At 48.3% G+C, this 23919-nt stretch overlaps 1 protein-coding gene across 5 annotated transcripts in view; it reads right to left on the reverse strand.

Annotated features, from left to right (window-relative positions):
• Positions 1-13572: 13572 nt before the first annotated feature.
• Positions 13573-23919, reverse strand: part of LPIN1 (lipin 1) — a 70404-nt gene continuing 60057 nt past the window's right edge. For all 5 annotated transcript variants that reach the window (XM_051616314.1, XM_051616315.1, XM_051616312.1 and 2 more), the window contains 4 exons: positions 22669-22821; positions 20762-20876; positions 17809-17912; positions 13573-16981 (listed from right to left, as the gene is read on the reverse strand). In XM_051616314.1, the coding sequence (XP_051472274.1) occupies positions 16822-16981; positions 17809-17912; positions 20762-20876; positions 22669-22821 (532 nt within the window). In that variant the 3' untranslated portion in view covers positions 13573-16821. The remainder of the gene's footprint in view (positions 16982-17808; positions 17913-20761; positions 20877-22668; positions 22822-23919) is intronic.

Below are 23919 nucleotides of genomic sequence, written 5' to 3' on the forward strand. Positions count from 1 at the left end.
CAATTAATTAACCAGCTGCCCCTCCAGTCTGGCTGTTGGGAAACACACAGCTCACTGGAGCCTGTAGCCCATGGCAGTCACCATCATTCCTGCCCCATCATCCATCACCACACTCAGTCAGTGGTATTTTACATCTTGCCCGTCCATGACTGCAGTGACAAAATAGATTATTGGGGCAACCAACCTTGGGCTGCCCAGAAGAGGGTCAGATTAATAACTGGGAGGGGGTGCTCCAAAATTGTCAAGGGCAATCAGAATTAATGCTTGAGAGGAAATAAAATCAAGCAGATGAAAACCAAGAAACTGGGACTTCCCTGAGGGATGACGAAAACACTTTAGGATAATGGCCCAATTATTTAATTTTGAATTTCAGTGAAAATCCTATAAAAGTACTTACAACACCCCCATTAGCACTAAATGATCTCATCTTGATTAATGTTATTAAAACAATTGCCAAAGGGTTCAGTAATGATTAAGTCTTTTATCTCAGGTGATAAATTCTTAACATTCTAGCTACATCAGGATAAAGAAAAAAAAAAGTTTATTCTAATTTTAATTTTCCTAATGCTTTATGTGCTTTCTTCACTGCCCAGTCAGACCAAACAACATGTGCACATTTCCACCCCAGTCTCACTAAGTGTTGCACCCCACTGTCTCAGCTGGGTCCTTAGGTACTTCACCCTGTTCCTCCCACTCATTTGGGCACTATTCAAGGCACCAAACCAGAAGATCAACCTGTCCAATGACTCTGAGCAGTTAACAGCCCGGGATGGGCTCCACCAGATATTCTGACCCCCTGTCTGGCTGCATCTGTCTCTTTCCACTGACCTACCTTAGACACCTTCATCAGACTCAGGTGGATGAATCCCAGTCCTCACACCCTCTGCAGGCATGCAGGGAGGGTAGGACCCCAAGCTGAAGCCATCAGGAAGCCCCTTGCTGCTTTTGGTGCTCAGTTTGCCTGGCCTTGCTGCACTGGTTAATTGAGAATCATGTCTGATAGCTTTCACATCCACCCCATGATATCCTGGCTTTTCCCTCTCAGGGGCCTCAGGAAAACCAAGGTGACACCAAAGACGGGCTTGTCTGTGTCACCCTGGTGAAGGAGCCAGGGCACGGGAGCCCTGCACCACCCAGGAGCAGAACATCTCACATCTGAAGGTTCATCCTCACCCACCTCCATCACCACTGGAACAGCAGGGAGGGAAGCCAAGGGCACTGCCGTGGGGCTGCCTTCCTCTGCCAGCACCGGTCTGGGCCACGGCAGGGAAAGCCCTGCTGTCCTCCTGGGGTAGCTCTGCTGCATGGTGGACCTTGACATCCAGGGCAGCTCCAGCTGCACTGCCCACCAGAGCTGAGGGATCACTCCCAGATGACTCTGAGTGCTCAGCACCTCGGTCTCTAGGTGCCCCCTGAGCCTGGGAACCACGAGCACCATGAGCAAACGCAGGTGTTGCTCTTTCAGCCGCACTCTGGCCTGGGGTTCCCGAGCCCTCCTCCCCACCCAGACACTCCCCACGCCAACCAAGCCCCTCCAGGGTGGCTGGTGGGCAGAGCTGGGTGCCTGCTGCTCTGCAGGGGCCGTCAGCTTCCCGTGAAGTACAAGCTGAATTTGGCTGTAGGTGTTTTTCCCCAATTAAAACGGGCTGTGCTTTCTGCACGGGGCAAAGGGAGTGTGAAAAAACCAGAAGAGCCCCATTCAACTGCACAAGCTTCATGAGCAATTAGTAACTCAGAAGGGAAAGGAATCATGAACCAAATCACAGGAAATGGCAGCGAAGCTGCAAAGATGACATCATAGTTTATTGGCATTATTTAAACATCTTGGACATATGTGCAAAGCTCAGTGGAGAGCTCCAGTGCTGCACGCCAGCGAAAATCAGCTTTTCACTCCGGAGCAAGGCAGACAGATCTCCTCCTGGCTTCACCTCGGAGAGTCTCTTTACAGGCGGGGTCTAAATAAAGCCGGTGTCACCAGGAGCGGTGCTGAAAGCACCCTGGGCATCACATGGTGCTGCCTGTGCTGGAGCTGACCTGCATCCGGAGAGAAAGCAAACCAGCACCACAGGATGCTTCAGACCTCAGGGGGAGGGAAGTGAGCAACTCTGCTGTGGAAAGTAGCTGGAAGTTGTCCAGCTTCCCCAGGCCAGTCGGTCATGAATATCCTGCCTTGGCCACAGCGGGGCTGTGGAGGAAGCAGGCTCCCAACAATTGGGAAAGGTTTGTAACCACAGGAGTCAAATGAATGAAGCCAAGAGGCTGCCAAGTGATGCAATTCATGGAAAAAAAAAAAAAAAAAAGAAAAAAAAAAAAGAAAATAAAGAAGAAGAAAATAAAAAAGCCCTCCTCAGCTCCTACACAGGAGCATTCATCATTCACTGTGACCTTCCAGGAATGTGCTGACAGACACAAAGCGTTTTGTGTGACATCGTGCCAGTGAACTGGAGGGACTGCTGCTTCCAGCATTGTTTCCTGACAGCAGGGCACCATCTTCTGGAGGCTGCACAGGCTGGAGCAGGGGGGAGAGAAGATGATGATGCACCAGCCCCCTCTGAAAGCAATTTAGGATCTGGGGGGAAAAAAAAAAAAAAAGCAGAGCAAGAAACCAGTGCTCAGAGCTCACATTAAAACCAGCCGCTGCCTCAATCAGGCCCAGGCGCCTTGAGGGCCCGAGAGGGGTGATGGAAGGGAGGGAGGTGCTGGCAGGGGTGGGATGGAGACCTTTCAAACTGTGGTATCTTCTGGGTGGGGGCAGAGAGCCTCGTGCTGCTCGACAACACAGCCCCTGCTGGACGCAGCGAGGAGCAAAAGAGAGCGTGTTACCAGGAGAACAAAGGACAATCCTTATCCGTATTTTCCAGGGATGAAGATGTATGTATCTGTTGTTTTGTTGGCCCAAAGGGGAGTCAATTCCATCCATCCCCTCCAGGTTTGCTGCCTTTGCTGCTGCTGTGGTAGCTGTGGTGCTGGAGCAGTAAGCTGGTATCTCCTGAAGCCACCGGAATTACAGAATCACAGAATCACAGAATGTGTGGAGCTGGAAGGGACGTTTTAAGGCCATCTAGCCCAGCCCCCCTGCAGGGCACAGGGACCTTTGTAACTGGACCAGGTTGCTCAGAGCCTCCTCAAGCCTGACCTGGAATGTCTCCAGGGATGGGGCCTCCACCACCTCTCTGGGCAACCTGTCCCAGTGCTTCATCACCCTCATGGTAAAGAACTTCCTCCTAATGTCTAACCTAAATCTACTCCACTCTAATTTTAGGTGTATTTGATGGGGAAAAAAATGCAGCTTACATACTGGATGCAGGGACATCTGGTGACTTGGACTGACATTTCTGTGCTGAGTTGGTGGCCTTAGGACACTGGTGTGGAAGGAGGTGCCCCACAGGCTCTTCAGGCTGCTTTGGCTCTGCCATGCTTGCTTTCTGCAGGCACAGCACGGTGTCCCCACCACTGCAGCACTGCCTGGGAGCAACCTCAGTCCCCACCAGCCTGCAGACCTGTCCCACTCCCTGCCCCTGGTCATCCATCGGGACAGGGGGAAGCAGGAGCTGCGGAACCCGCAGGGCTGTGAGGCGAAGAGGAGGAAGAGCAGCCACTCCAGCCTCAGCTTGTGAGCAGCCAGAGAGATGCAGGCAGCGCCGCGGGCAGCGCCGAGGGGCACAGGCACCCCTGTAAAACCAGCACGAGGAACAACCAGCTAACAACAAATCGTGTGCTGTGAGTCTCAGTCGACACCAAGAAGCTCAGCTCCCAGGGCTGTGTCTGCTGGGGACAGAAGAAGTCAGAAATGCCACCAAAATCACCCTGCCAGCACAGCCAGCACCGGAGGGGACAGGGCAGGGGTGGCAGGCAGCTCCCTGCGCTTCTGCTGCGGGATGTGGCTGCCCCGGGGCTGCAGCAGGATGGTCCTTCAGCCCCTCATGGCCAGGGCAGGCTCTGCTGCCTCAGGAGCCATGCTCAGTGCAGATGACAGGGCCTCCTTCCTAGAAACACCTCTTCATTTCCTCGTGAGCGGGACAAACCTCCTGCCCTGGTGATGAGCTTGGCAGCAGATTGCTGGCTGGGTGATGTCGCCAGTGACATCTCCCAGGCCCTCTGTAGAGATTTCATTGCCCTTCCTTTTCTACCCAGCTGGATACAATGGTCAATGTACACTTCCCTGAGTAAAGTATGAGAATAAAACTCCCCTGTGAAATGCTTTTGTCCAAACTCTTAGACATAAAAAAGCCCTGAAGTTATGTGCTCCATTTTTATACCTGCAAGACCATTTGGTCCCAAGCCCTCTGAGATCTAACACTGGTGGCTTGCTTTTCTGCCCTTATTAAAACAGAAGGCACATATCTCAGCTGAAGGACAGTGTCATAGGTATCACGAACAGCAGTGTCTGTACATCTAGGAGAACCAGCTGCTCACCACCAGCTGAAGGGTGGTGGGGCTGCCAGAAGGCTTCCCCACCCTCCTCTTCTATTGCCTTTCCTGAAACCCTTCCAGCACACCTCACTGTGTGAAAAGAGGGAGAAGGAGTGACATGTGGTGTTAGGCTGCCCTGGGCACCGAGGTGTTTGCCTTGCTGAGGACTTTGGCTGCCAGGGTGGCAGCTCTGGGGGTGCAGGACAGCAGAAAAGGGGCTGTTGTGCTGCAAGAACGGGTGGTGCAGCCCTTGCTGCACAACAGGTCAGGTTCCTCTCTGCCAGACTTGGTGCCTGAGTAGACCTGGGGCTCAAGGAGCCTCACAGCCAGGGGAAGAGTGGAGCCTGTCCAACAGGAGGGCTGGATGTGGGTAGCAAGGTCCTGGAGATCCTGGCCAAGGCTGGGGTTGCACACTGGGGGATCCTCATCTGTCTCGCTGGGTTTCAATGCTATGGAGTGGGACGGGCTCATCTGAACAACCAGAAGTAAAATAAACAGTTCCAGTAAAAGGTGCAAAGGGCTGTTGGCTCCACTGTCCCCTCCACAGAGTCAGAGGGTCATCCAGCCAAAGCCAGGGAGAAGACACAGTCGGGTGATGTGAAGACAGAGTCTGGGAAAGTAAGAAGTCAGAACAGGAACAAGTGTAGGATGACAGCCCAGGCTCAGAGAGGTAGGACCCAGAGAAACAGTTGGAGGAAATAAGAGATGCTACAACCCTTCAATAAAGAGAGTAGAGGATGCCAAGACAAGCTTACTCTTCTGTCCTTGCCTGGAGCCAAATTTCCAGGGCCACCCAGGTGACAAAATGCCCCATGAGGCAGAGATAACTGGTTGCCAGCTCCTCTGTGAGGCAGCACCACTGTAAAGCTGGGAGCCCAGTGATGCCCCGGGTGCTTTAGACAAGGATTTGGGTTTCTCATTTCCTAACCAAACACGCTGCTCCATCTCTCCCAGTCCAGCTGCAGCCCTCAGTGTTCCCCTGCAGCTGCTGGAGGGGTCACCAGGCTGTTCCCATGCCCCTGGCTCCCTTGCTTCTTGGCACCCACCTCTGGGAACAGCCACCCCTGTGCCCCGTGGATCTGGGAGCTTGTGATCCCAGACAAGTGCCTTGTTCTCTGCATGCTCGGATCAAACTCACTGGGAACAGTTCCCAGGGACTTCCTCAGTAATTGCCCAGTGGTCTCTTACAGTGTTTATTGGAAAATGGGGAGACAATCAAAGCAAACCTGTAGGGAAGCATAAAAAGCTCAGATCTAATCTCAGCTGTGGGTAACAGCCTGGCTAGACAGAGTAAAAGCTTCCAGTTCCAACCCATCCCGGGGTCTGACTTCCTCCCATTCTGAGCCTGATGCAACAGCTGATTTTTATGAGATAATCAGCCAGAGCTCCCCAGTTGTCTGAGAGGAGGCTTCCCCTCCCACTGAGGAGTGAAGCACTAAGCTCATCTGGTGTCAAATGGCGTTGTTTCACTGGTTTAGTTTGCCCCAGTGGACACCAAAGAGAGCTCTGACTTGGTGTCTGCCAAGGTGATGGTGGGGAGAGGTGATCCCTGTCCAGAGCTGTGGGCTGTGGCAGCAAAGTTCTGTGAAATAAAGAGCATTGGCAGCTTGCTCAGGGCTTCCAGCCCCAGGTATCACACAAGTCTTCTGTGCCTGCTACACCCTGTGAAACCTTCCTCCCTACACAAGGTGTCCACCTTTCCGAGACAAAGGCTGAACTCCCACAACCCCTGCACTGATTCGTGCTGAGGATCTAGAAACCTGCCACAATGCTCTTTAAAAACAAGGTTATGGATACTATGATCTATCAGAAAAGGCAGGGCTACCACACTGGGGAAGGAAATGAACACAATGTTTTCTGTATCATAAAATCAAAGCCTGCTGCATTCAATAATTGCCAATTTATTTTTTTCTCATTCCTCACATGTTGGGGCATGGAAAACTGGGTAAGGGGAGGCTTTTAAGGAGTAAATTGCATCTTAAAGTTTTTTTATATACTTCAATAACTTCCAAGCTTTTCAGGAATTACTGATGAATTAGAGGATCTTAGTCCTGAGAGCTGAATTTAAACGACCATAAAAGGACTTAAATTTCAGATGATGGGTGCTCAGCCATCCTGAAATTCAGGCGTTATTACAATGTTTCCAGTTAGGCACCCAAAGTCATTAGTCACTTCTGAAAACCTTGGCATAGAGCAAAAGAGAAAATCTCCAGCTGAGCTCACATCCTTCATGTACAGTCTCGTAAAACAAAAACTAGAAAAAAAATGTCCTGAAGCCCACGAGTGAGTCAATCTCATTGATCGTGACTGCTCTGAGCAGTAAATTATTTCTAGTTAATAACAGCTGATACCTGGCATGTATACAGCTTTTTCTTTTTTTCTTTTTTTTTTTTTTATCAGTGGGCTATAAATGTATTACAATCTTTAAATGCAGCACCATGGAGCCATTAGCACAAGAATTCAGTCAGTGCAGACAGACCATCATAGCAAAAGAATCCAGCTAAACAAAATATGCACCAAAGTATTTGCTTCGTAGAAGACAATGGGAAAAGTTAAGCAGGCAGAACTCCTGGTGCCTTTCTGATGGATTGTTCTCTGCTCAGTGCATTGCTCAGCCAGGCCAAAGACAGCTGGGCTATTATTCTTTCTTTCTTTCTCTGTTTCTTCTGGTTCCTCCTCCCAAGCCAAAGGGAAGGAGGCTGTGTGGCAGATCCCAGCAGCAGGTTTTCCATCCCATCCTGCAGAGCAAAGAGGCAGGAGGCAGCAGAGGGATGCACAGTGTCTCCTAGGGCTGCTCGCTCAGCATTTGTTTAGGCATCTCCCCAAGGCTGTACCTGGAACAACCTGTGGTCCATAAGCCACAGGAACTGACTCAACAGTCAAGGAGCCAAAATCATCCTCTGCACCGCTCTCAGCCTAGGGTGTTCAAATATCCCAGGGTACTTACTGGGGCACCACACCTGTGGTGTTCCACATCTGCCCCCTGTCCCTGGGCAACCTCTGCTGTGCTCCCTACACCAACTGTTTTATGGAGGAATTCGTGCAAGTTCAGCATTTATCAACAAACCAAAGGCTTCTCTCTCTGTCGCCAGATAATTCATGCATAACAATTAAAGCTTAAGACCCATGAGAGCTGTTTCTCACTGACAGACACGAGGCAAGACTGATCTAAGGTTCTGCTGCCAGTTACTGAGGTGGCATCCACCTAATTTGTAACCTCTTCCCTGCTCATCATGAAAGGGCAACTGCTGAGCTGGGCTGGTGTGGGGAGCAACCACCTTGGAAAGGTCTTCTTGCCAGATGCTCCACCAAGTCTCAGCTACTTCTACAGTTTTTCACTGTAAGAACAACTTCAGTGGGAGGGGGGGATTGTTTCCTGGCTCACTGATACCAGTGTAACTTTCAGGCTGGATGAATTTCAGCATCCTGGTTTTATTCCCCTTTTTTAATTATAATAATCATAATGAAATATTGCTGAGTATAGATGAGAAAATTTGAAGCAGCCCAACTGCATGAGAGGCTGGTTCAGGTCTAGGTGGGTAGTGCAGCAGCAATCTTTGCATGCACCATGTCAGTGACTACTTAAAAATGTGGCCCCGTAGCCCTGAAAATGGCTCCAAGTGCTTGATCCTCTGCTGAGCAGAATCACAGAGTTGCTGGAGTTGAAGGGAGCTCTAGAGACCATCCAGCCCAACTCCCCTCTGAAGCAGGACCCCCTGGAGCACATCACTCAGGGCTGCATCCAGAGGGGTCTGGAATATCTCCAGAGAAGGGGACTCCACACCCTCCCTGGGCAGCCTGTCCCAGGGCTCTGCCACCCTCACTCTAAAGAAGTTTTCCCTCATCTTTCACTGGCACTTCCCATGTTCCAGCTTGTGCCCGTTGCCCCTCGTCCTGTCCCTGGGCACTGCTGAGCAGAGTCTGGCTCCATTCTCCTGCACCCACCCTGAGATACTTGTAGGCATTGACAAGGTCTCCCCTCAGCCTTCTCCTCTCCAGGCTGAACAGTCCCAGCTCCTTCAGGCTTTCATCATCAGAGAGGCAGGAGGACCTGCTGTGGGCTCCTCACTTCCCCTCAATCCTTGCTCTGAACAGACCACAGGCTGATCTGGTACCTGGGGCCCTGGCAACCGACTCAGGAAACTGAAGCTGAAGCTCCTGAAGATACAAAGAGCTTTTGTTTCCTGATGTCAAATGGAGACAGCATTCTTCTGTCTCTCCTGGGCCAGCCCAGACAAAACTTGACAGTCAGATGCCCAGGAGCTCAGCTGCTGGTGGCAGTGCAGATGTGTCTTGGCTGAGCCCTCCCTTCCACAGGGCAGCATCTCACAGCCTCTGGTGCCTTGTCCTCAGAGCACACCCGGGGCAGAGGGACTGACACCCTGCCCATCCTGAGCACGGGGACCTGAGCCACAAAGCACACTGCAGGACCCACCTCTGCCAGCACAAGGTGTCAGTGTCAGGGCATGGGCTGGGTCCTGCTCCTGACCCAGGACCAGGTCTTTGCTTCCCAGTCAGTCCTTCCATCTTGGGCAGATGGTTTTGATCCTGCGACTCCTTTACTTGTGGGATGTCACCACTTGTGGTCCCACCCGGATGTGGTTATGGCCATGCTCCCCAGCTCACTGACAGACACCAGGCACGCCACATTACAAGGTCTGCCCACAATCGTGTGATGATTACCATAAAAATAAAGAGGCCGAGTGCAGGAAGGAGACAGACATATCAAAACGTAGGTTGCAGCTCCATGGGACACAGACAAAAGCACAAGGTCCTGCTTCCCTCTGAGCCCAGTTTGCAGAACAAAACCATCCCAGGAGCCCAGCGAGGGGGTGGGTGGAGAATCAGGAGGAGCAAAAGAGGAAACAGGGAGAGCGACTTTTTTCCTTTAGACAATAAGAAACTAGAGCAGATCAGTCGCCCATGAAACCACAGTCTTGGTTTACAAGACTTCACTGGGCCAAAAAGAAAATGGAAGTGATTCCACAGCAGTGACACGTGCAGAGGAGCAGCCCAGAGCCAGAGCAGAAACGGGACTTGTCGAGGTGTAACCCTTGCTGTGCAGAGGGTGCCTCAGAGAGCAAGGTGGGTGTGAGCAGCTGGGCTGCTCCCTGCATCACCCAATCCCAGGGCAATCTGCTACTGACACAAAGCAAACTACCAGCCCCACCAAGAACCAACACCCCACCCCACAACACTCTGAGACACAAAGACACTTCCATGTCATTTCCATTTGCACTGGGCACGGGTCAGAAATGAAGTCCACAATACAGGGCACTGCATTTTTACATGGTATCTGGATCCCTACAGGGAAGGGAGCTTGACAGTGCTGGGTTTCCCTCTTTCCTTCCTTTCTGTACTTCCCCATAAAGCTGCTTCCATTTCTGAGCCTCCCTACTTTCCCTTCCCATTGTTGTCTCTGCCAGCCTGAGCTTGACAGTTGAGATGGGTAACTGACAGGTCACATTTTTAACATCATCTGTTGAGTCCCTGCTTTCCTAACGTGTTTATTTGCTCTCAGATACTATTTTCTGTATATCCCCACCCACATTTGTCTGTAAGAAGGCTGTGCTAGCAGAGTTTTTAGATTTTTCCAGTCTTTTTGCAGAAGTGCAGGACTGACCCCAGCCGCCCTAGCATGTTTTTATATTGCACAGGCTTGCACCAGACAGAAAAGCAGTTCAGGACCTGGCAGTGCCTTGAGGCTGAGCTGAACTACAGAGGAACTGAAGCACCTCTTCAAGCCCATGGGAAGAGCCCAGTCCATCCCAAACCCTCTGCACTGAAGGGTCCCAGTCTCATTCTCCAGCCAGCTGGGATGTCTGGGGAAGGAGCTACAGCCTGGCCCCCATTCCTGGCCCTGGCTCTTCCCAGGAGCAGCATGAACATGGCCACAGACCAGCAGGGCACCAGCGCAGGGGCTGGCATGCAACTGGTGCTGCCAGGGGGTCCCCAGCACCACCCTGGCCAGGCCAGGCAGTGTCCAGGCACAGTCTGAGGGGCCAGTATGTCCCCAACGGGGCAGGCAGGCAGCTGGACACTGGCCAAAGGGTGCCAGTTGGCCAGGGGGCCCAGGGGCAGCCCCTGCCCTTTCCTGGGCAGTGATTTGTCTGCACAGACACAGCCCCCGAGCCTGAAATACAACCAGTTGTCTCTAGCAATGAGGAATGGGAACTGCCCTGGGCTCTGGGCTCGGTGCATTCATGGCTGCTGGCAACGCCAGTCCCGGTGCGCAGGGTCAGAGCTGGCAGAGCCTCTCCTCCCCTGCTGAACTGCTGGCAAAAGCCAGAAACAGGCACGTCCACCTCTCCTGCCTCTTTGCCTCCCCTGTCCTCACGGGATGGGGCTGGGCTGTTGGGTGGGATGTGCAGCCCGGGCTGGGCCCACCTGAGCAGCTGCCCTGATGCTGGTGAAGCTGCTCCTGCCTCAGCAAGAGCAGAGAAAAGCCCCCACTGCTTCATTTTCAGATGGTTATGGGCAACCAACCAAGGGCCCAGCACATACTGAGATACCAGGGAAAACGTCTCTTTTGCCAGCACTACCAACAATGTTCTAAGATAAGGCTGTTGTTTGAAAACATGACCCAATTTCACTTTGCACCAGCCTTTTCAACTGTCCTGAAAAGAAGGATGTTTATACAATTTTGCAAGGAAACGTGAACTGTTCCACTCCATTTACATCCAAACGTATTCCTCTGGTTGAGATTCCAGCAGACAAGGAAAGCAGACACAGCAGTTACTTTCCAACATGAAACTTAAAACCACAATCTCCCGCTCAGAAAACACAGAATGAGTCACAGGAAGGGGCCACTTGCTTGCAAAACTCATTAAAAGCAAGGCAAGGCAAAATGGATTTCCTGTATCAATAAATAGATTGCTGGCAGCAGGCAGAGCACCTGACAGGGCTGGAGGCTAAGAACTGGTCCAAGGGTAGCCATTAGAAAAGCCAGATCAGTTCTTCAGCTCAGAAACTGTATCTCCCCAGCACAGCTGTCTTGGTTGAACCCAGCAAAGTCCTTGGGAATATGCACAAATTTCAGTGCCAGGAGGGGTGGCTGAAACACAGGCTTGAGCAGGCTGAGAAACCCTGCCTGTATCTATTTTCCAAAGCAAGCCTTGCTGGAATGATGCACACGTGGTACCACAGAGGTGCAGAACTGCAGGGAAAGCTTTGCTTGCAAGTTCATGAGAAAAGAAGAAGAAAATAAAGAAGCCCTAGTCCTGACCTGCATGTTTAAAATTTAGCTGCAATGGCAACTCTGCTGTGCTGTCAAGTGCCCTTGGGCACTTGAGGTTTCCTTTTGGCCAGTGCTCTTCTCTCCTGGCTGGCAAGTGAAGCCAGAAGGGCCTTCTCACCTCTCCCAGGTGATCTCCTGAGATTTCAGGCCAGACTACTCAGCAGGCAAGCGGCAGAGCTCAGCACCTGACCTGGTGCCACCGAGGTGCAGCACAGGGGTGGAACCCAGAAACTGCTTGTTGGCCACTTGCCCTGTGGCTGTTCTTTCTCTGGATCCTCCTAGAGGAAAAGGCATTTATCATTTTGCCTTGATTTTTCTCTCTCACATCACAAGGGCTAGAAAAATCTTAGAGAATCACAGAACGGTGCAGGTTGGAAGGGACCTTAAAGACCATCCAGTCCCAACCCCCTGCATGGGCAGGGACACCTCCCACCAGCCCAGGCTGCTCCAAGCCCCATCCAACCTGCCCTTCAACACTGCCAGGGATGGGGCAGCCACAGCTTCCCTGGGCCCTCTTCCCAGGGCATCCAGCAACTTCAGCTCGTCTGCTGCACTGTGGGGTTTCCTGCAGAGCCAGTTTCCTGTCTCTCACTCACCACTGCCCTTCCCTTCCCTGTCTCCATCATGCTCCAGAGCAGAACCAGGGGCTGGATTTTAGTGGCAGCAAGGAGCTGTGCCTGCCTGTGCCTGGGGCACTGACACTGCTCCTCACCACTGCCTTTTGCTGAACTCCTGTGAAGAGAAAAACAAACACCAAGCAACTCAGAGGAACCCCACACCAAGAACAACCTCCAGGCTTCACCTTTTTATACATTCACAGAGAAGTTTAAAGTTATGTTAGTTTTATTTTTAGGCACTAGCTCTTGCTACCAGTGGTCTTCTGCCTCTTGCCATGATCTCTCCAGAGGCACTTGATGGCATCTGCAATGCATATACCCTCTGGCTACGTGGTGTCTGCAATGCCATGCACACTCTAAAGAAAAAAAATCAATGCAGTATTCTGGTCATATTCCCTACCTTCCCTGTGGCATCAAATAAGCTGCCCAGCTTTATGGTCTTTATTTCTCAGGGGTGCTCTCTCAGACCTTTCTACCTGTAGTGTTAATGGGATATTCCAGGAGCAATGAACACGTCCTTCCAAAGTCTGGTCTGCTGATGCAAAAGCACCGTTTCTGTGGCTTTTAATTAAAAAGGCACCTTCATTTCAAAGCCTGTCTCCAGAGCTCCAGTGTAAATGTTTGTACAAGCCAGACACACGCAGCAGAGAAGGCTGAAGCTGCAGTGACTGCAGGCTGCCCAAATAGGGCTGCTCTTGTGTTTCTCAGACTGAACTCAGAGCCTTATCACCCCCAAACATCTTGGTTTTCATACCAAGCCCCACCAGCCTGGCAGTCAGTCTGCTCAGCACACTCCAGAGGCAGCAGAAGGCAGCACCATGTGCCCACAGACAAGAGGAAAGGGAACCTGCTCCTCAGCAGCAGAAAGGCCAATGGGCAGGAAAAGCAGAAAGGGCAGAAAAAACCCCAGTCTGGTCACACTGCCGTGAGTGACAGCACTCCCCTTCCAAACAGAGCTGGTTCTCAGCAGGAGGCAGTCAAGGGGAGGAGCAGGATTCCTGACTGGTCCCATTTGCTCCAGTTCTGTCTGGTTGCTTCTGGCCTGGAGCTGCTGTTCCCACACCCAGAACAGGCAGAGCTCAGACCCCCGGTGTCTCTCCCAAGAAACTCTTTCCCTTGGAAAGGCTCCGGGCCAAAGGCTGCAGCTGAACAGCAAACACTTCCCAGGTGCTGGAAGGGACACTGGGTGGCTCCAAGGAGAGACGGGCAAGCGAGAGTGGAGCTGGGAAAGCCACAGCTCCCCGAGGCTCAGCAGCTCTCCAGAAGCACTCTGCTGTCAGCAAAGCATACAGAAAAATAGAAAAGTCAGAAAAAAATTATCTTTTCCTTTATTACAATATACATTTCTACCCTTGTTGCACTCAGCAGACCCAAATGAGGTGGTAAAATTACGTTCATCATTGCAGTAGCAGATACATACACAGAGCAAATACTGTATAGATAGGCTTTGAAATAATCATCCATAGCATTTATCTACAGATTAAAAAATACCCAGCATCCTCTTTCTCCTCCCTCCCCAAATTACAGCAGTAACATTTTATCTTCAAGGTAACTAATGCAACAAGTGGAGGGGGACAAGGTGGAGCAGTCTGGTCACCAGCTTCAAGGAGATCAACACCAGTCACCCCTCACTGCTGAATATCCCAGCTTATGTGCACACTATAAATAGAACATGCTGGGCTTTCATGTCTCTGCATATCTGTCTTAGCCAAATACTCTCTCTTTAACAGAATCCAGGATTACACTGCAAGCAAGGATTATTTATTTTTTTCTTTCACAGAAAGAGCAGGAATTTGTTAAACCATCCCTTTTTCTTCTACTTGAATCAGAGCAGTTTAAATATTATGCATAAAATCACTCACGTGCCTCACCCTCTGAACAAGCACAGTGATGTTCCCAGCAGCTCAAAACCTCCATTTGCCCCAGTGTCCTTTCTGCAAGCAAACTTGACAACCAGTATTGACAGAAACACACCTTGTGTCACGTTCAGCTGTCCTGCAACTTCCAGGTGCCCAGGGCAGTGCAGGATGTCAGGAGGAAGGCATTTCACTTCCCAGCATCACACAAGTACTGGTCAGAAGGGACCCCTGGAGGTGATGCAGCCCAACTTCACGCTGGAAGCAGCTGATGGCCAAGCCCAGATCAGATCAGCCACCACCCTGTGGGGGACAGGCTTGGGACCCTCTGGGACAGAGACTGAAGTGCCTCTCAGGGCCCCACGGCTGCACTGCTCCCTCTCACCTGGCAGGATTCAAACCTCTCCTTCACTCTGACACTTGAAATACTGATGGCAACAAACAGCCCTGGGTTCCCTTTTTATTAGGTTATGAATAAATGTACTGCAGGCTTCAATTGTGGAGAACTTGCAGGGACTGTCCTGCTGGAACACACCTCGTGTGATTCCCTAGGAAAACAGATCTTAACTACTGCTGAGGATAAAAGCCACAAAACTGACAGCCTCCTAGTGGGGAGAAGGGCTGGGGTGTTTTATTTTGCATAACATGTGGCTTGAAATAGGCCTTTACCAAAACTGAATTAAGATAGGAGGCAGTTAGTATATTCATCCTTTTATTCAATCATTAATGACAAGTATTAAATAAAGTGTGGCTTTATTTAGAGATGCAACCATCTCTGTTTGGCAACCTGCAATCCCCACTGATTGTCTTCCAGAAAATCCAGATCACATTTCTTCCAGCTTTAGGTAAAAACATATTTGCATTTGCTTTAAACTTTCAAAAAAGTATAATCAGTCTGGGTTGCTAAACATGCATTTCTTCCTCTTTGGTTTTTGTCTGGCCCTGGTATCTCCTCGGTGGGCAGGCACCTTGCCTTGTTCATGTGAAAAGGAAGGGCTCCCCACTGCAGCTCCATAAAGGATTGCACTCACATCCGTGGCTACTGAAGGCACAGAGAAATCAGGAGCTGGCCCCTGCCATCCCATAAAAGGCTGCAACCCCCTCCTACCTGTGCTGCCACGGGACACAGAACCACCGGGACACACAGCAGCTGCTTCCAAACTTTCGGGTGCCAACTGACCACAATCACATCTCAAAATTTCTTCTGGCCCACTCTGACATCCTGTTATTAAACTCTTACCCAGAAACACTACAGAGCAGCTGCAAAACATGTACCAGAGCCTCAGAGACCACAGCCTGGCAGAGAGCACAGCTTGCGAGCTGCTGCTTCAGCCACCATGAAACACAGCACGCGTGGAACCCCACGGTGCCATCTGCAGTGCTTCAGAGAACAACTGGACCTTTCAATATATTTTTAAAGGCAAATAAAGTTTCTTTCCTAGCTACAAGCACATTTGAGAATCGTTTGGTATCTGGTCAGCTGATGTCTGCCCTGCCAGTGCTGCAGTGTGTCAAGGCAGCCCAGGTGGAGAGCACTACCAGCTGATCTGCAGTTATTGCTGTTAGCACACACAGGTAGGTCTTAAGGCTGTCAAAAGCAGGTAGCAAAAATGTATCTGCAGCTTGGGTCTGGACAAATAAGGTGGGGGGGAAGATTATAAAGGAGAGATTTCATTATCTTGGAGGAGAGTAAATTGCACTAAAAGTATCCACTCTTTATGATACAAAACCAAAATAAATTCATACAGTAGAAACCTGAGATGTCTCATTCACCAGCATCAAAGTTCACATTTTAGCCAAATTAATGTTTCAAACAAAAATACTCCGTTTTTACAGGATCATCAGTGTTCTTGGCTCAGTAAGGATCCTGAAAGTCAGCACTTGCTGTAGGTAAGAAGTCTTTTCTGAAAATCTCTGGCTCCAGGATGAGGGGCACTACACACAGCAGCCTGTACCTCCCACTTGCACACTGACCTTCAGCCAAATTAGCTGTTCTGGAATCATGGTACTTTTTAAACTGAGGAACACTGCCAGAATCTGGCCATCTTATTTCATTTGCTTTCCATTTAGATTACATAACATGTAGTTCCTCAGAAAGGTGTAACCATATCAAAACAATAGGCTGGAATACATCAACACAGCTCAGCTGGCTTTGTAAATACACTGATTTACAACAGCTGAGGATCTAGACTACTAATTAACTCTTAATCAAAGCTGTTGGTCAAGCAAGGGAAAAGAGGAGGAATCACTTGCTTCTTTAGAAGAGGATTCTGACCTGTGGGCTGCAATCCCTGTCTGTGTCAGGAATGGTGTGCATCTGCAGCTCCCTACCTTGCAGTGGGTTCTGATGAGATGAAAGATGACTCCAGTGACGCAGAAAAAGATACAGAACCACTCTATAACCTCAGAGCATCTTTAACTGCAATTCCAACACCACTTCACTTTTATTTGACCTTAAACAATGGACGTGTATGGCACAATTTGAGGAGCTGGGTGAAGAGCCAGAAACACGACTCCTATTCCTTGTCAGACACCTTGTCAGCTGGAAACGTGACCAAGTGTGAAAAAGCACTTCTACATTTGCTCACAGCAAAAGAACACAATGCTCACAACATCACAGGTTCCAGCTGTCACCAGCACAAGCCAAGTGTTGTCCTTTGGATACAAGCTAACTCATTCCTTGAGCTGAGGCCAACTGCTAAGATGAGGGTGGATTTTCATCCTGAGTTTCAAAAGGTGGTAGAGGTTCTCTCCAGTAGGTGAACTGACTATAGGTGTCAGAACAAGGGAAGTCTGAAGAATGGCTTCTTTTCAGCAAAGGAAAAATGTGATCTACTACTTCACACAGTCTGACATAGCTGGAAAACAAACAAATACAAAGAATGCTGAACCATTTCTAATCTTCTGGCTTGGAATTTGTGCAAGTCTCCAACCACTAAGGCATGGCTACATGGACAAGGAGAAACCACCCTCCTCAAATGAGTAAAACTGAACTTGGTTTTCGTTCCAGAGGGTTCAGATAAGAAATCCATTCATCTTAACCTATGATACTTACCCAGAAAGAAACACATGCCATCTTCTGCCCAACCACCTGCTAAAATAGTCAAGTCCTATTTTTTGGGTCCCATTTCTGTCCAGCTTGGCTCTCCTTCCTGCTCAATTCATGATTTGTATTTTATACCCATAGGCTCCCCTTCAATTAAGGGCACTCTGAACATTACCAAAGGCCATTTCCATTCAGTGAGAGATGACCTTTCGAGGTCCCTTCCAACCCCTAAGATTCTATGACCCTGCCTAAGCACCCTGCTGAAAGCTTCAGCCTTCACTTCAGATTGTTTCTGACTCTTCTAGGGAGGAGCTCCAGCAAAAGAAAAAATTGAAATGACCATGAAAAGGCAGATGACTTTGGGAAGGTACCCAGTCTCATTTTTATGCAGACTAAATTGTTCACTGATAACTCCTTTACACAATTGAAGTGGGTGGAATATATTAAACAATTTATTTTTGTCAGTTTAACTGAAGGAAAGTGTAAAGTCTGCATTTTATTCTAAATTTGTTACGTTTGGTTTGAGATATTCTAAGGAACATTTCATTAATATAATCAAATCTCTGGGCAACTTAAATCATAAATTAGAACAGCAAAATAACTTAGTGTGTAAGGTGTTAGAGATAAGAGGTGACTTACGATGAGATGTTTGTCTTTGCATGTTCTTGGATAAGTTCTCCTTTGGGGTTAACTGTAAATATCCTGTTTAAAGAAACTCCCACCTGTTTGTATGAATAAACATCCTAAAAAGAAGAGGGAAATGAAGAAAAAAGAATATCATGATTCTGCCTTTGCACAATAATGTTTATTCTTGCTGGAATATATTACACAGAAGGAGATCTGCACAGTATTGGTACCAAATGTACCCAGTTATTGTGCAGCTAAACTTCTCCATCATGTTACAAACCAGGTCAGGCAGCCAGAAGCTCAGGGCACAGAAAACCTGCAGCCAAGGAAGGAGTTTGCCACTTCAGTTTCAACTATTGATCAAAATCATGCTCATTTTTGCAGTGACTTCCCTTTGCACAAAACCAACATTAAACAAAAAAACAATGCTATTTGGTGTAAAAACATTGGCACTTCATGTTTCCTTCAGAGAAGGAAAGAAACTCAAATGGTTAAGGAAAGCAATGAGTAAGTTTTGATATGCTCTGGAGAAAAGCTTGACAAAAGCTCCCAAAAGATCAGAGGAAAAACAAGCTTCCATCTTACTAACATAAATCATGTTTGTAAAAGCTGAGGTGGTAAAAGACTGGAATGTTAATGAAGATAAAAAGATTATTCTGATGTCTATCTTGTAAAGATTGTTCTGAAACAATGAAGTAACTGAACAGAAATCAACAAGCAGTCACTTCAGGAACTCAACACCCTGGGCAGTCCACACACTGTCTGCACCTGTGACATCCCTGGGCACTGACATTTCACTGAGCTTACTCTGGGATAAAAAGCAGAGCAAAAAACCAAACACAAACAAGCAGCACATGAATCTGAGGAAGCAACAACTACAACTTCATGCCCCCACGGGCACCTCCCACCCCTGAAGACTGCACTCCAGCAGTGACACAGGAGTTACCAGTGATTCCTTTAAAAACATTAACCGACTGCTGAACATACTGATTTTATTTCCCTGCAGTTCAAAAAAAATGGAACTAGAGGTAGGTATCATCCATAACACAAAACCACCAAAGAGTTTAAGAAGATATTTGAGAGCCATGTGTCTGAAGACACCTTAATCATGGAATTTAAGTTGTGTGTGATGTAACAACCTAATTAGTAATTGCACAGTAAGGACCTCCTGTCCTCTCTGACGTGCTTTTGAAAATGTAAATTGCTAAAAGGTGAAGCTGAGGAAGTTGTTGCTCACAAATACCAGCTCCTCTAACAAAGATATAAGCCAAAGGAGGAACAAGGTCCCAGCAGACAGGCATGCTGAATCCCTTCAAATGTGTCTACAGCATCCATGGTTTCCCTGCCAAAATACCTGGCCAGGCACCTCTGCCTAACACATCTAACCTGCCCAGTCCCTGAATGCTCATACTCCCACTGGCACTGGCTAGTGCCCACCTTTGTACTGATCATTTCTCCCAAACATCCCTGTTTCTGCCAGTGAACATGTTCCAGCTCCCACAGGGCTGAGCAGCTGGGGCTGGGCTCCGTGGTCCTTGGGTGCTCCAGTGAGAAGCCTTTAGCTCGTGTGGAGTCAGTGGAGAAAGGTGGTCACCCAGCACCTCAATTCCCATTTCTCTCCACCAACTAAAGACACCAGCTGGAGGTAACTCTGGCTAATCATACTAGGAGATATGAAGAGTCAAGGCCCATCCTCTTAAGGTCAGATTTCACAGCCAGGGCTTGGGCATACAAACAATGAAGTAGGTTTAGCTCCCAGAGCAGGGTGGATGCCCCCAAGCTGCACACCAGGGGTCCATGCACACCACAGGGGTGTCCCACCAGTCCTATTACAGGTTACCAGACTACACAACAGTTCCCACAGGAGCTGGAGGAGGTACCAAGTGCTCTGTGGGGCTCCTGGGCACAAACAAGGAGCTCATCTAACTTAGCACGCATCTAAACTTAGATGCCCAGTGAAACTGCACACGTCTAAGCAGCAGATTTTCTGTCCTTCTGAAAGTGGAACACCTTGGGTGAAAGGCAGCCTGTGTCCTGCCTTAGGCACCTGCAGTGATACCTGCACCACCACACGAACATTGTGGGTGCTCCTGCTCACACTTGAAGGCCTCTTGACACTGTTATTATATTAAATTCTTTACACTCTTTCCTTCAAAAAAACCCAAACCCCACAACAACAAAACAAAGCAAAACATAACAAAACCAACAGCCCAAACACAAAAAACCCCACCACACCTCCACACACACACACACCACCCCAGTATGGCTACATCAAATGCCCACAGGGTGGAGTCCACACCCCCAGTTACCACAGCAATCACCGGGAAGGCTGCTGGCTGCCAGTGTCACAACACTCCCCTGGCTCACACTAACAACCTAAAATCAGGGATAATCACACAGCAGGGTCCCTGGCTCTGCCCTGGCCCCAGACTGTTGCCTCCTCTGGATGCACAGAGGTGCTCCTTGGGCTGGAGCAGGAGTAAGAAGCCTCTAGCCCAAACTACACAGCCTTCAAAGGGGTGACTGATCTGCCTTCCCCTCTCCATCTCAGAATGTCACTTCCCATGCAAAGTAGAACCTTTTGATTTCAGTGAGACATCCATGTCCTTCTGAGTGTACTTAAGAGTTTGAAGTGTAAGTCCCAGCAATATTAATCTGAAAGATTTTCTGTCTGTCCACAGGTGTCTCACTGACACTGTATTTGTGTGGATTAAAGTGAGATCAGTGTTTTACAGCTGAACTGCCAACTTATGCAGATAGAATGTAGTTACTTTGCAGGTCTTCCATCTCTGCATCCTACACGGTGAGATCTTTGAGGAAGAACCTTCATCTTTTCCTTTGTTCAGGGTTTAATAAAATATTCTTAACTCCCATGTAAAGCTCCTCAGTTCTAATGTAATAGAACCATGAAATAACAGCAACTTGTTTGTTCTCTGCAACAGAAATAAATTCAGCCATTACTTACAGCAGGTCTGTTTCCAAAAGCAGCATAAAAGGGTTCTGTGTTAGGATAGAACAAATTTTTGATGTCTGTCAAACACTGAACTTTAAATTTTTCTGGCTTCTTTTCTATCACCTCCCTGAAATGATAAAAAAGGGAGGCTGAATAAGTACACATGAAACACAAGACAAACCATTTTACTTTCTTCATTCAATGTTTTCACCTAGCTGGATCCTCCTACAGAGCCACCACCCTTCTCCAATCCATCTTCATTTAGAAATCACAGTGCTAAGAAGGCAAAACAGCATTCCCAAGCTTACATCATGGGTACAGGAAACAAGTCCTCAGAAAGAAGGGAACTTCTACTGAAACCTATGTTGTAAAAGATGGCTACAGAGCAAAGATGGTTGATTGCAGGGAGTGGCTGCTAAATAAAGCCTTAGGAGCCATAAATTGTCTTCAAGTAAACTGCTTCCTGAAAATGACAGAATGATTCACAGATTGCATGAGCCTGCAGTGGCTATAGCTTTTTATTATTATTGTTGTTTAAAGTACTGCAATCACCCTATGTTTTAGAAGCACCTCAGCCCATTAGGATACTTCTGCAGTCAGGGTCCTCCAACACTGCTATTAGTAACAGTTAAGGAATAAAGGCATCTATTTCTCTTTGGTTGCTCCTTAAAGATGTAATTCGTTAATGAACAGAGGAGTTACTCATTTCTGGGCAAAAGCCCTTTCACAACAGCTTCTCTTGGCAATGAGACTGAACAGGTGGCAGAGTCTGGAGTTCCCATAACACAGGAAGATGCCAGGATGACACAAGGCACTCGAGAAGCTCACAATCTCACATCCTAGCACCAACACATATGTCAAAGAAGATGTGAATAGTACTCACAGGAGTACTACAGCCCTCTGGGACAGCAGCCCCATGTGTAAATCAAAGTTGGAGAACGTGCAAAAGAGGAATCAAACCTCAGCCTCACATACACCTGATCTCAGAGCCCTCAAACCCACATTAATTAAATCTATGGTTAACAATGAAGTCATTCATTTCCCACACATCCCTGCAGTCACAACAGTGCACACTGAAAGATGAGCATTCTTTTATCTAAACAAGATACAAACAAAAGAGCATCAGTTTAAATGTATTTCTAGAAGTGAGGAGCATTAAGGTAACAGTAGCTACCCTTTCACTGCATCTCTTACTTAACCAGTCTGAGCAGTGCACTGTGACACCTCCCTGGTCTCTTACATTTAGAACCTGGCTGGTAAGGCCTGTAGCATGTCACTTCACCAGGAGAGAGTCTCAACAACCTGCCATTTAAAATTCTAATGAAATATATCCTGTCACAGCAGCTTTTAACAGCTTAAAATATTTCCAGCAACCACCTGACATGCCTCACTGAGTTAGGCAGAAGGCACAATATTCATCATCTGTGCTGTTACTATTCACTTCTTACAGTTCAGTGCTGAGAAAAGAACATGGTCCACACAGAGTCACTCAGTGTGGTCAGAAGTGTAAGGAGTTCCTTTTGTTTGCATGTACATTTCTTCATGACCCACCAAGTAATATTCTTTCACACAAAAATATTTATGCCAACTGAAAACACCTTCCCAGTCAAGACAAGACTGATTGCTGTTAAAATGTCCAGGTTTTTCCCATGACTTAACATGAACAGTGGAACAGATGAAGTCAGCAGGCAGTACCCACTGGTAACCAGTGAGCACAGCTCCACAGTGAGCCCTGCCCAAGAGACAAACCAGGCAACGGGACCATTTGGGTCTAACAAAACTTCTGCCTCACTAAGTTTTGCACTGGTAGGTAAGAAAAAAACACGAGGACCCATTACAGGCGCTGCCATGGACAAAGCTGATCCCTCAGCCCCCAGCAGCCCCCGAGGGTGTCTCTGCCCCCCGTGCAGCTGCAGTACCTGTGGAAAGCTGAGAACAAGCTGCTGGGGCTCAGCAGCACCGGCCCCTGCGGCAGCACCGTGCCCCGCTCGTTCACCCAGTGCAAGTAGCCCCTGGTCATGTCTGCCATCCCAATGGCTCGTGCTGAGCAGTACAAAAACTTGTAGCCGTTTCTGCCAACAGAAGAAGAGAAATAAATTATTGTAAAAATACTGTAAAAGTGGGTGTTTCAGCATGAATGATGTTGGAGGTTAGTTTTACATTAATCCCATGCTGGCTGTTAAACAGACTTATGTTTAAGCTAGACTTATTCAACAAGAATCAAACCATCTATGCCAGACTCTTGGAACATTAAATTCCATCTAGCCCCACTGCAGGTAGTGATTTACACCTAAACAGGGCTGGTTCATGTCTGGGCTTCCCATAGCTTATGACTTCTCATGGGTTTGTATCTGCCCCTGGAATGCACTGAAATGACACCTGCCAAGTGGAGAACAGTGGGCACACAGCAGGCAATGGTGCAAGGCTGCTGCACTCCTGCCTCTGGGGCCTCTGCAAAAAAACAGACTGGTCTATGTGCAGCAGCCACATATTCCTTCAAGTCTGAGCAAATTTGAACTTGAAAACACAGCATGAGAAGTCATCTTTGACTTGACACTGAAATGAAGGTCTTGGCGAAAGTTATGGGTCACCGTCGGTTCTGGCTCATGATGGAACAGAATTCAGCCATGTTAATTCAACTTAATACCAATTTATTTTGCAAGTCCTCCTAGGAACAAATTGCTCAGGAGTTAAAAAGTACTGTAATCAGTGCATGTCTGATCATTAAATCTAACTATTGGCTATTTGTATAGTGTTCAGCTGTAATATCTAGCCACTACATCATTAACTAGATGATCTGGAAAACAACAGGATTCAAATCTATTTTTCTCTCTTATGATCACCAAAGCCCTAACAACTGATAATGCTGGCAGGCACAGAAACAACTGCTGCTATCGAATACATTAATTAACATTTTCATCAAGTGCAATCCAGAGGTGACACACAGAACCAAACACTGTTCAGCAGGTGAATTCCCAGGCTGCCCTGTCTTCTCTGTGATCACGTATGTCTACACAGACTAACAGCACAGACAAGTGTCTCTGGAAGAATTCAGATTCCACCATCCATAATTTATAATTCATCATCTGTCTCAAACAAAAAGCAATAACCTTAGCACAACCCTAAGGTTGTTATTCTGATTTGTTCTGTGTACTGAGGGGACAGTTGTG

Source organism: Apus apus, chromosome 3, assembly GCF_020740795.1.
Source record: "Apus apus isolate bApuApu2 chromosome 3, bApuApu2.pri.cur, whole genome shotgun sequence".
Classification (NCBI taxonomy): Eukaryota; Metazoa; Chordata; class Aves; order Apodiformes; family Apodidae; genus Apus; species Apus apus.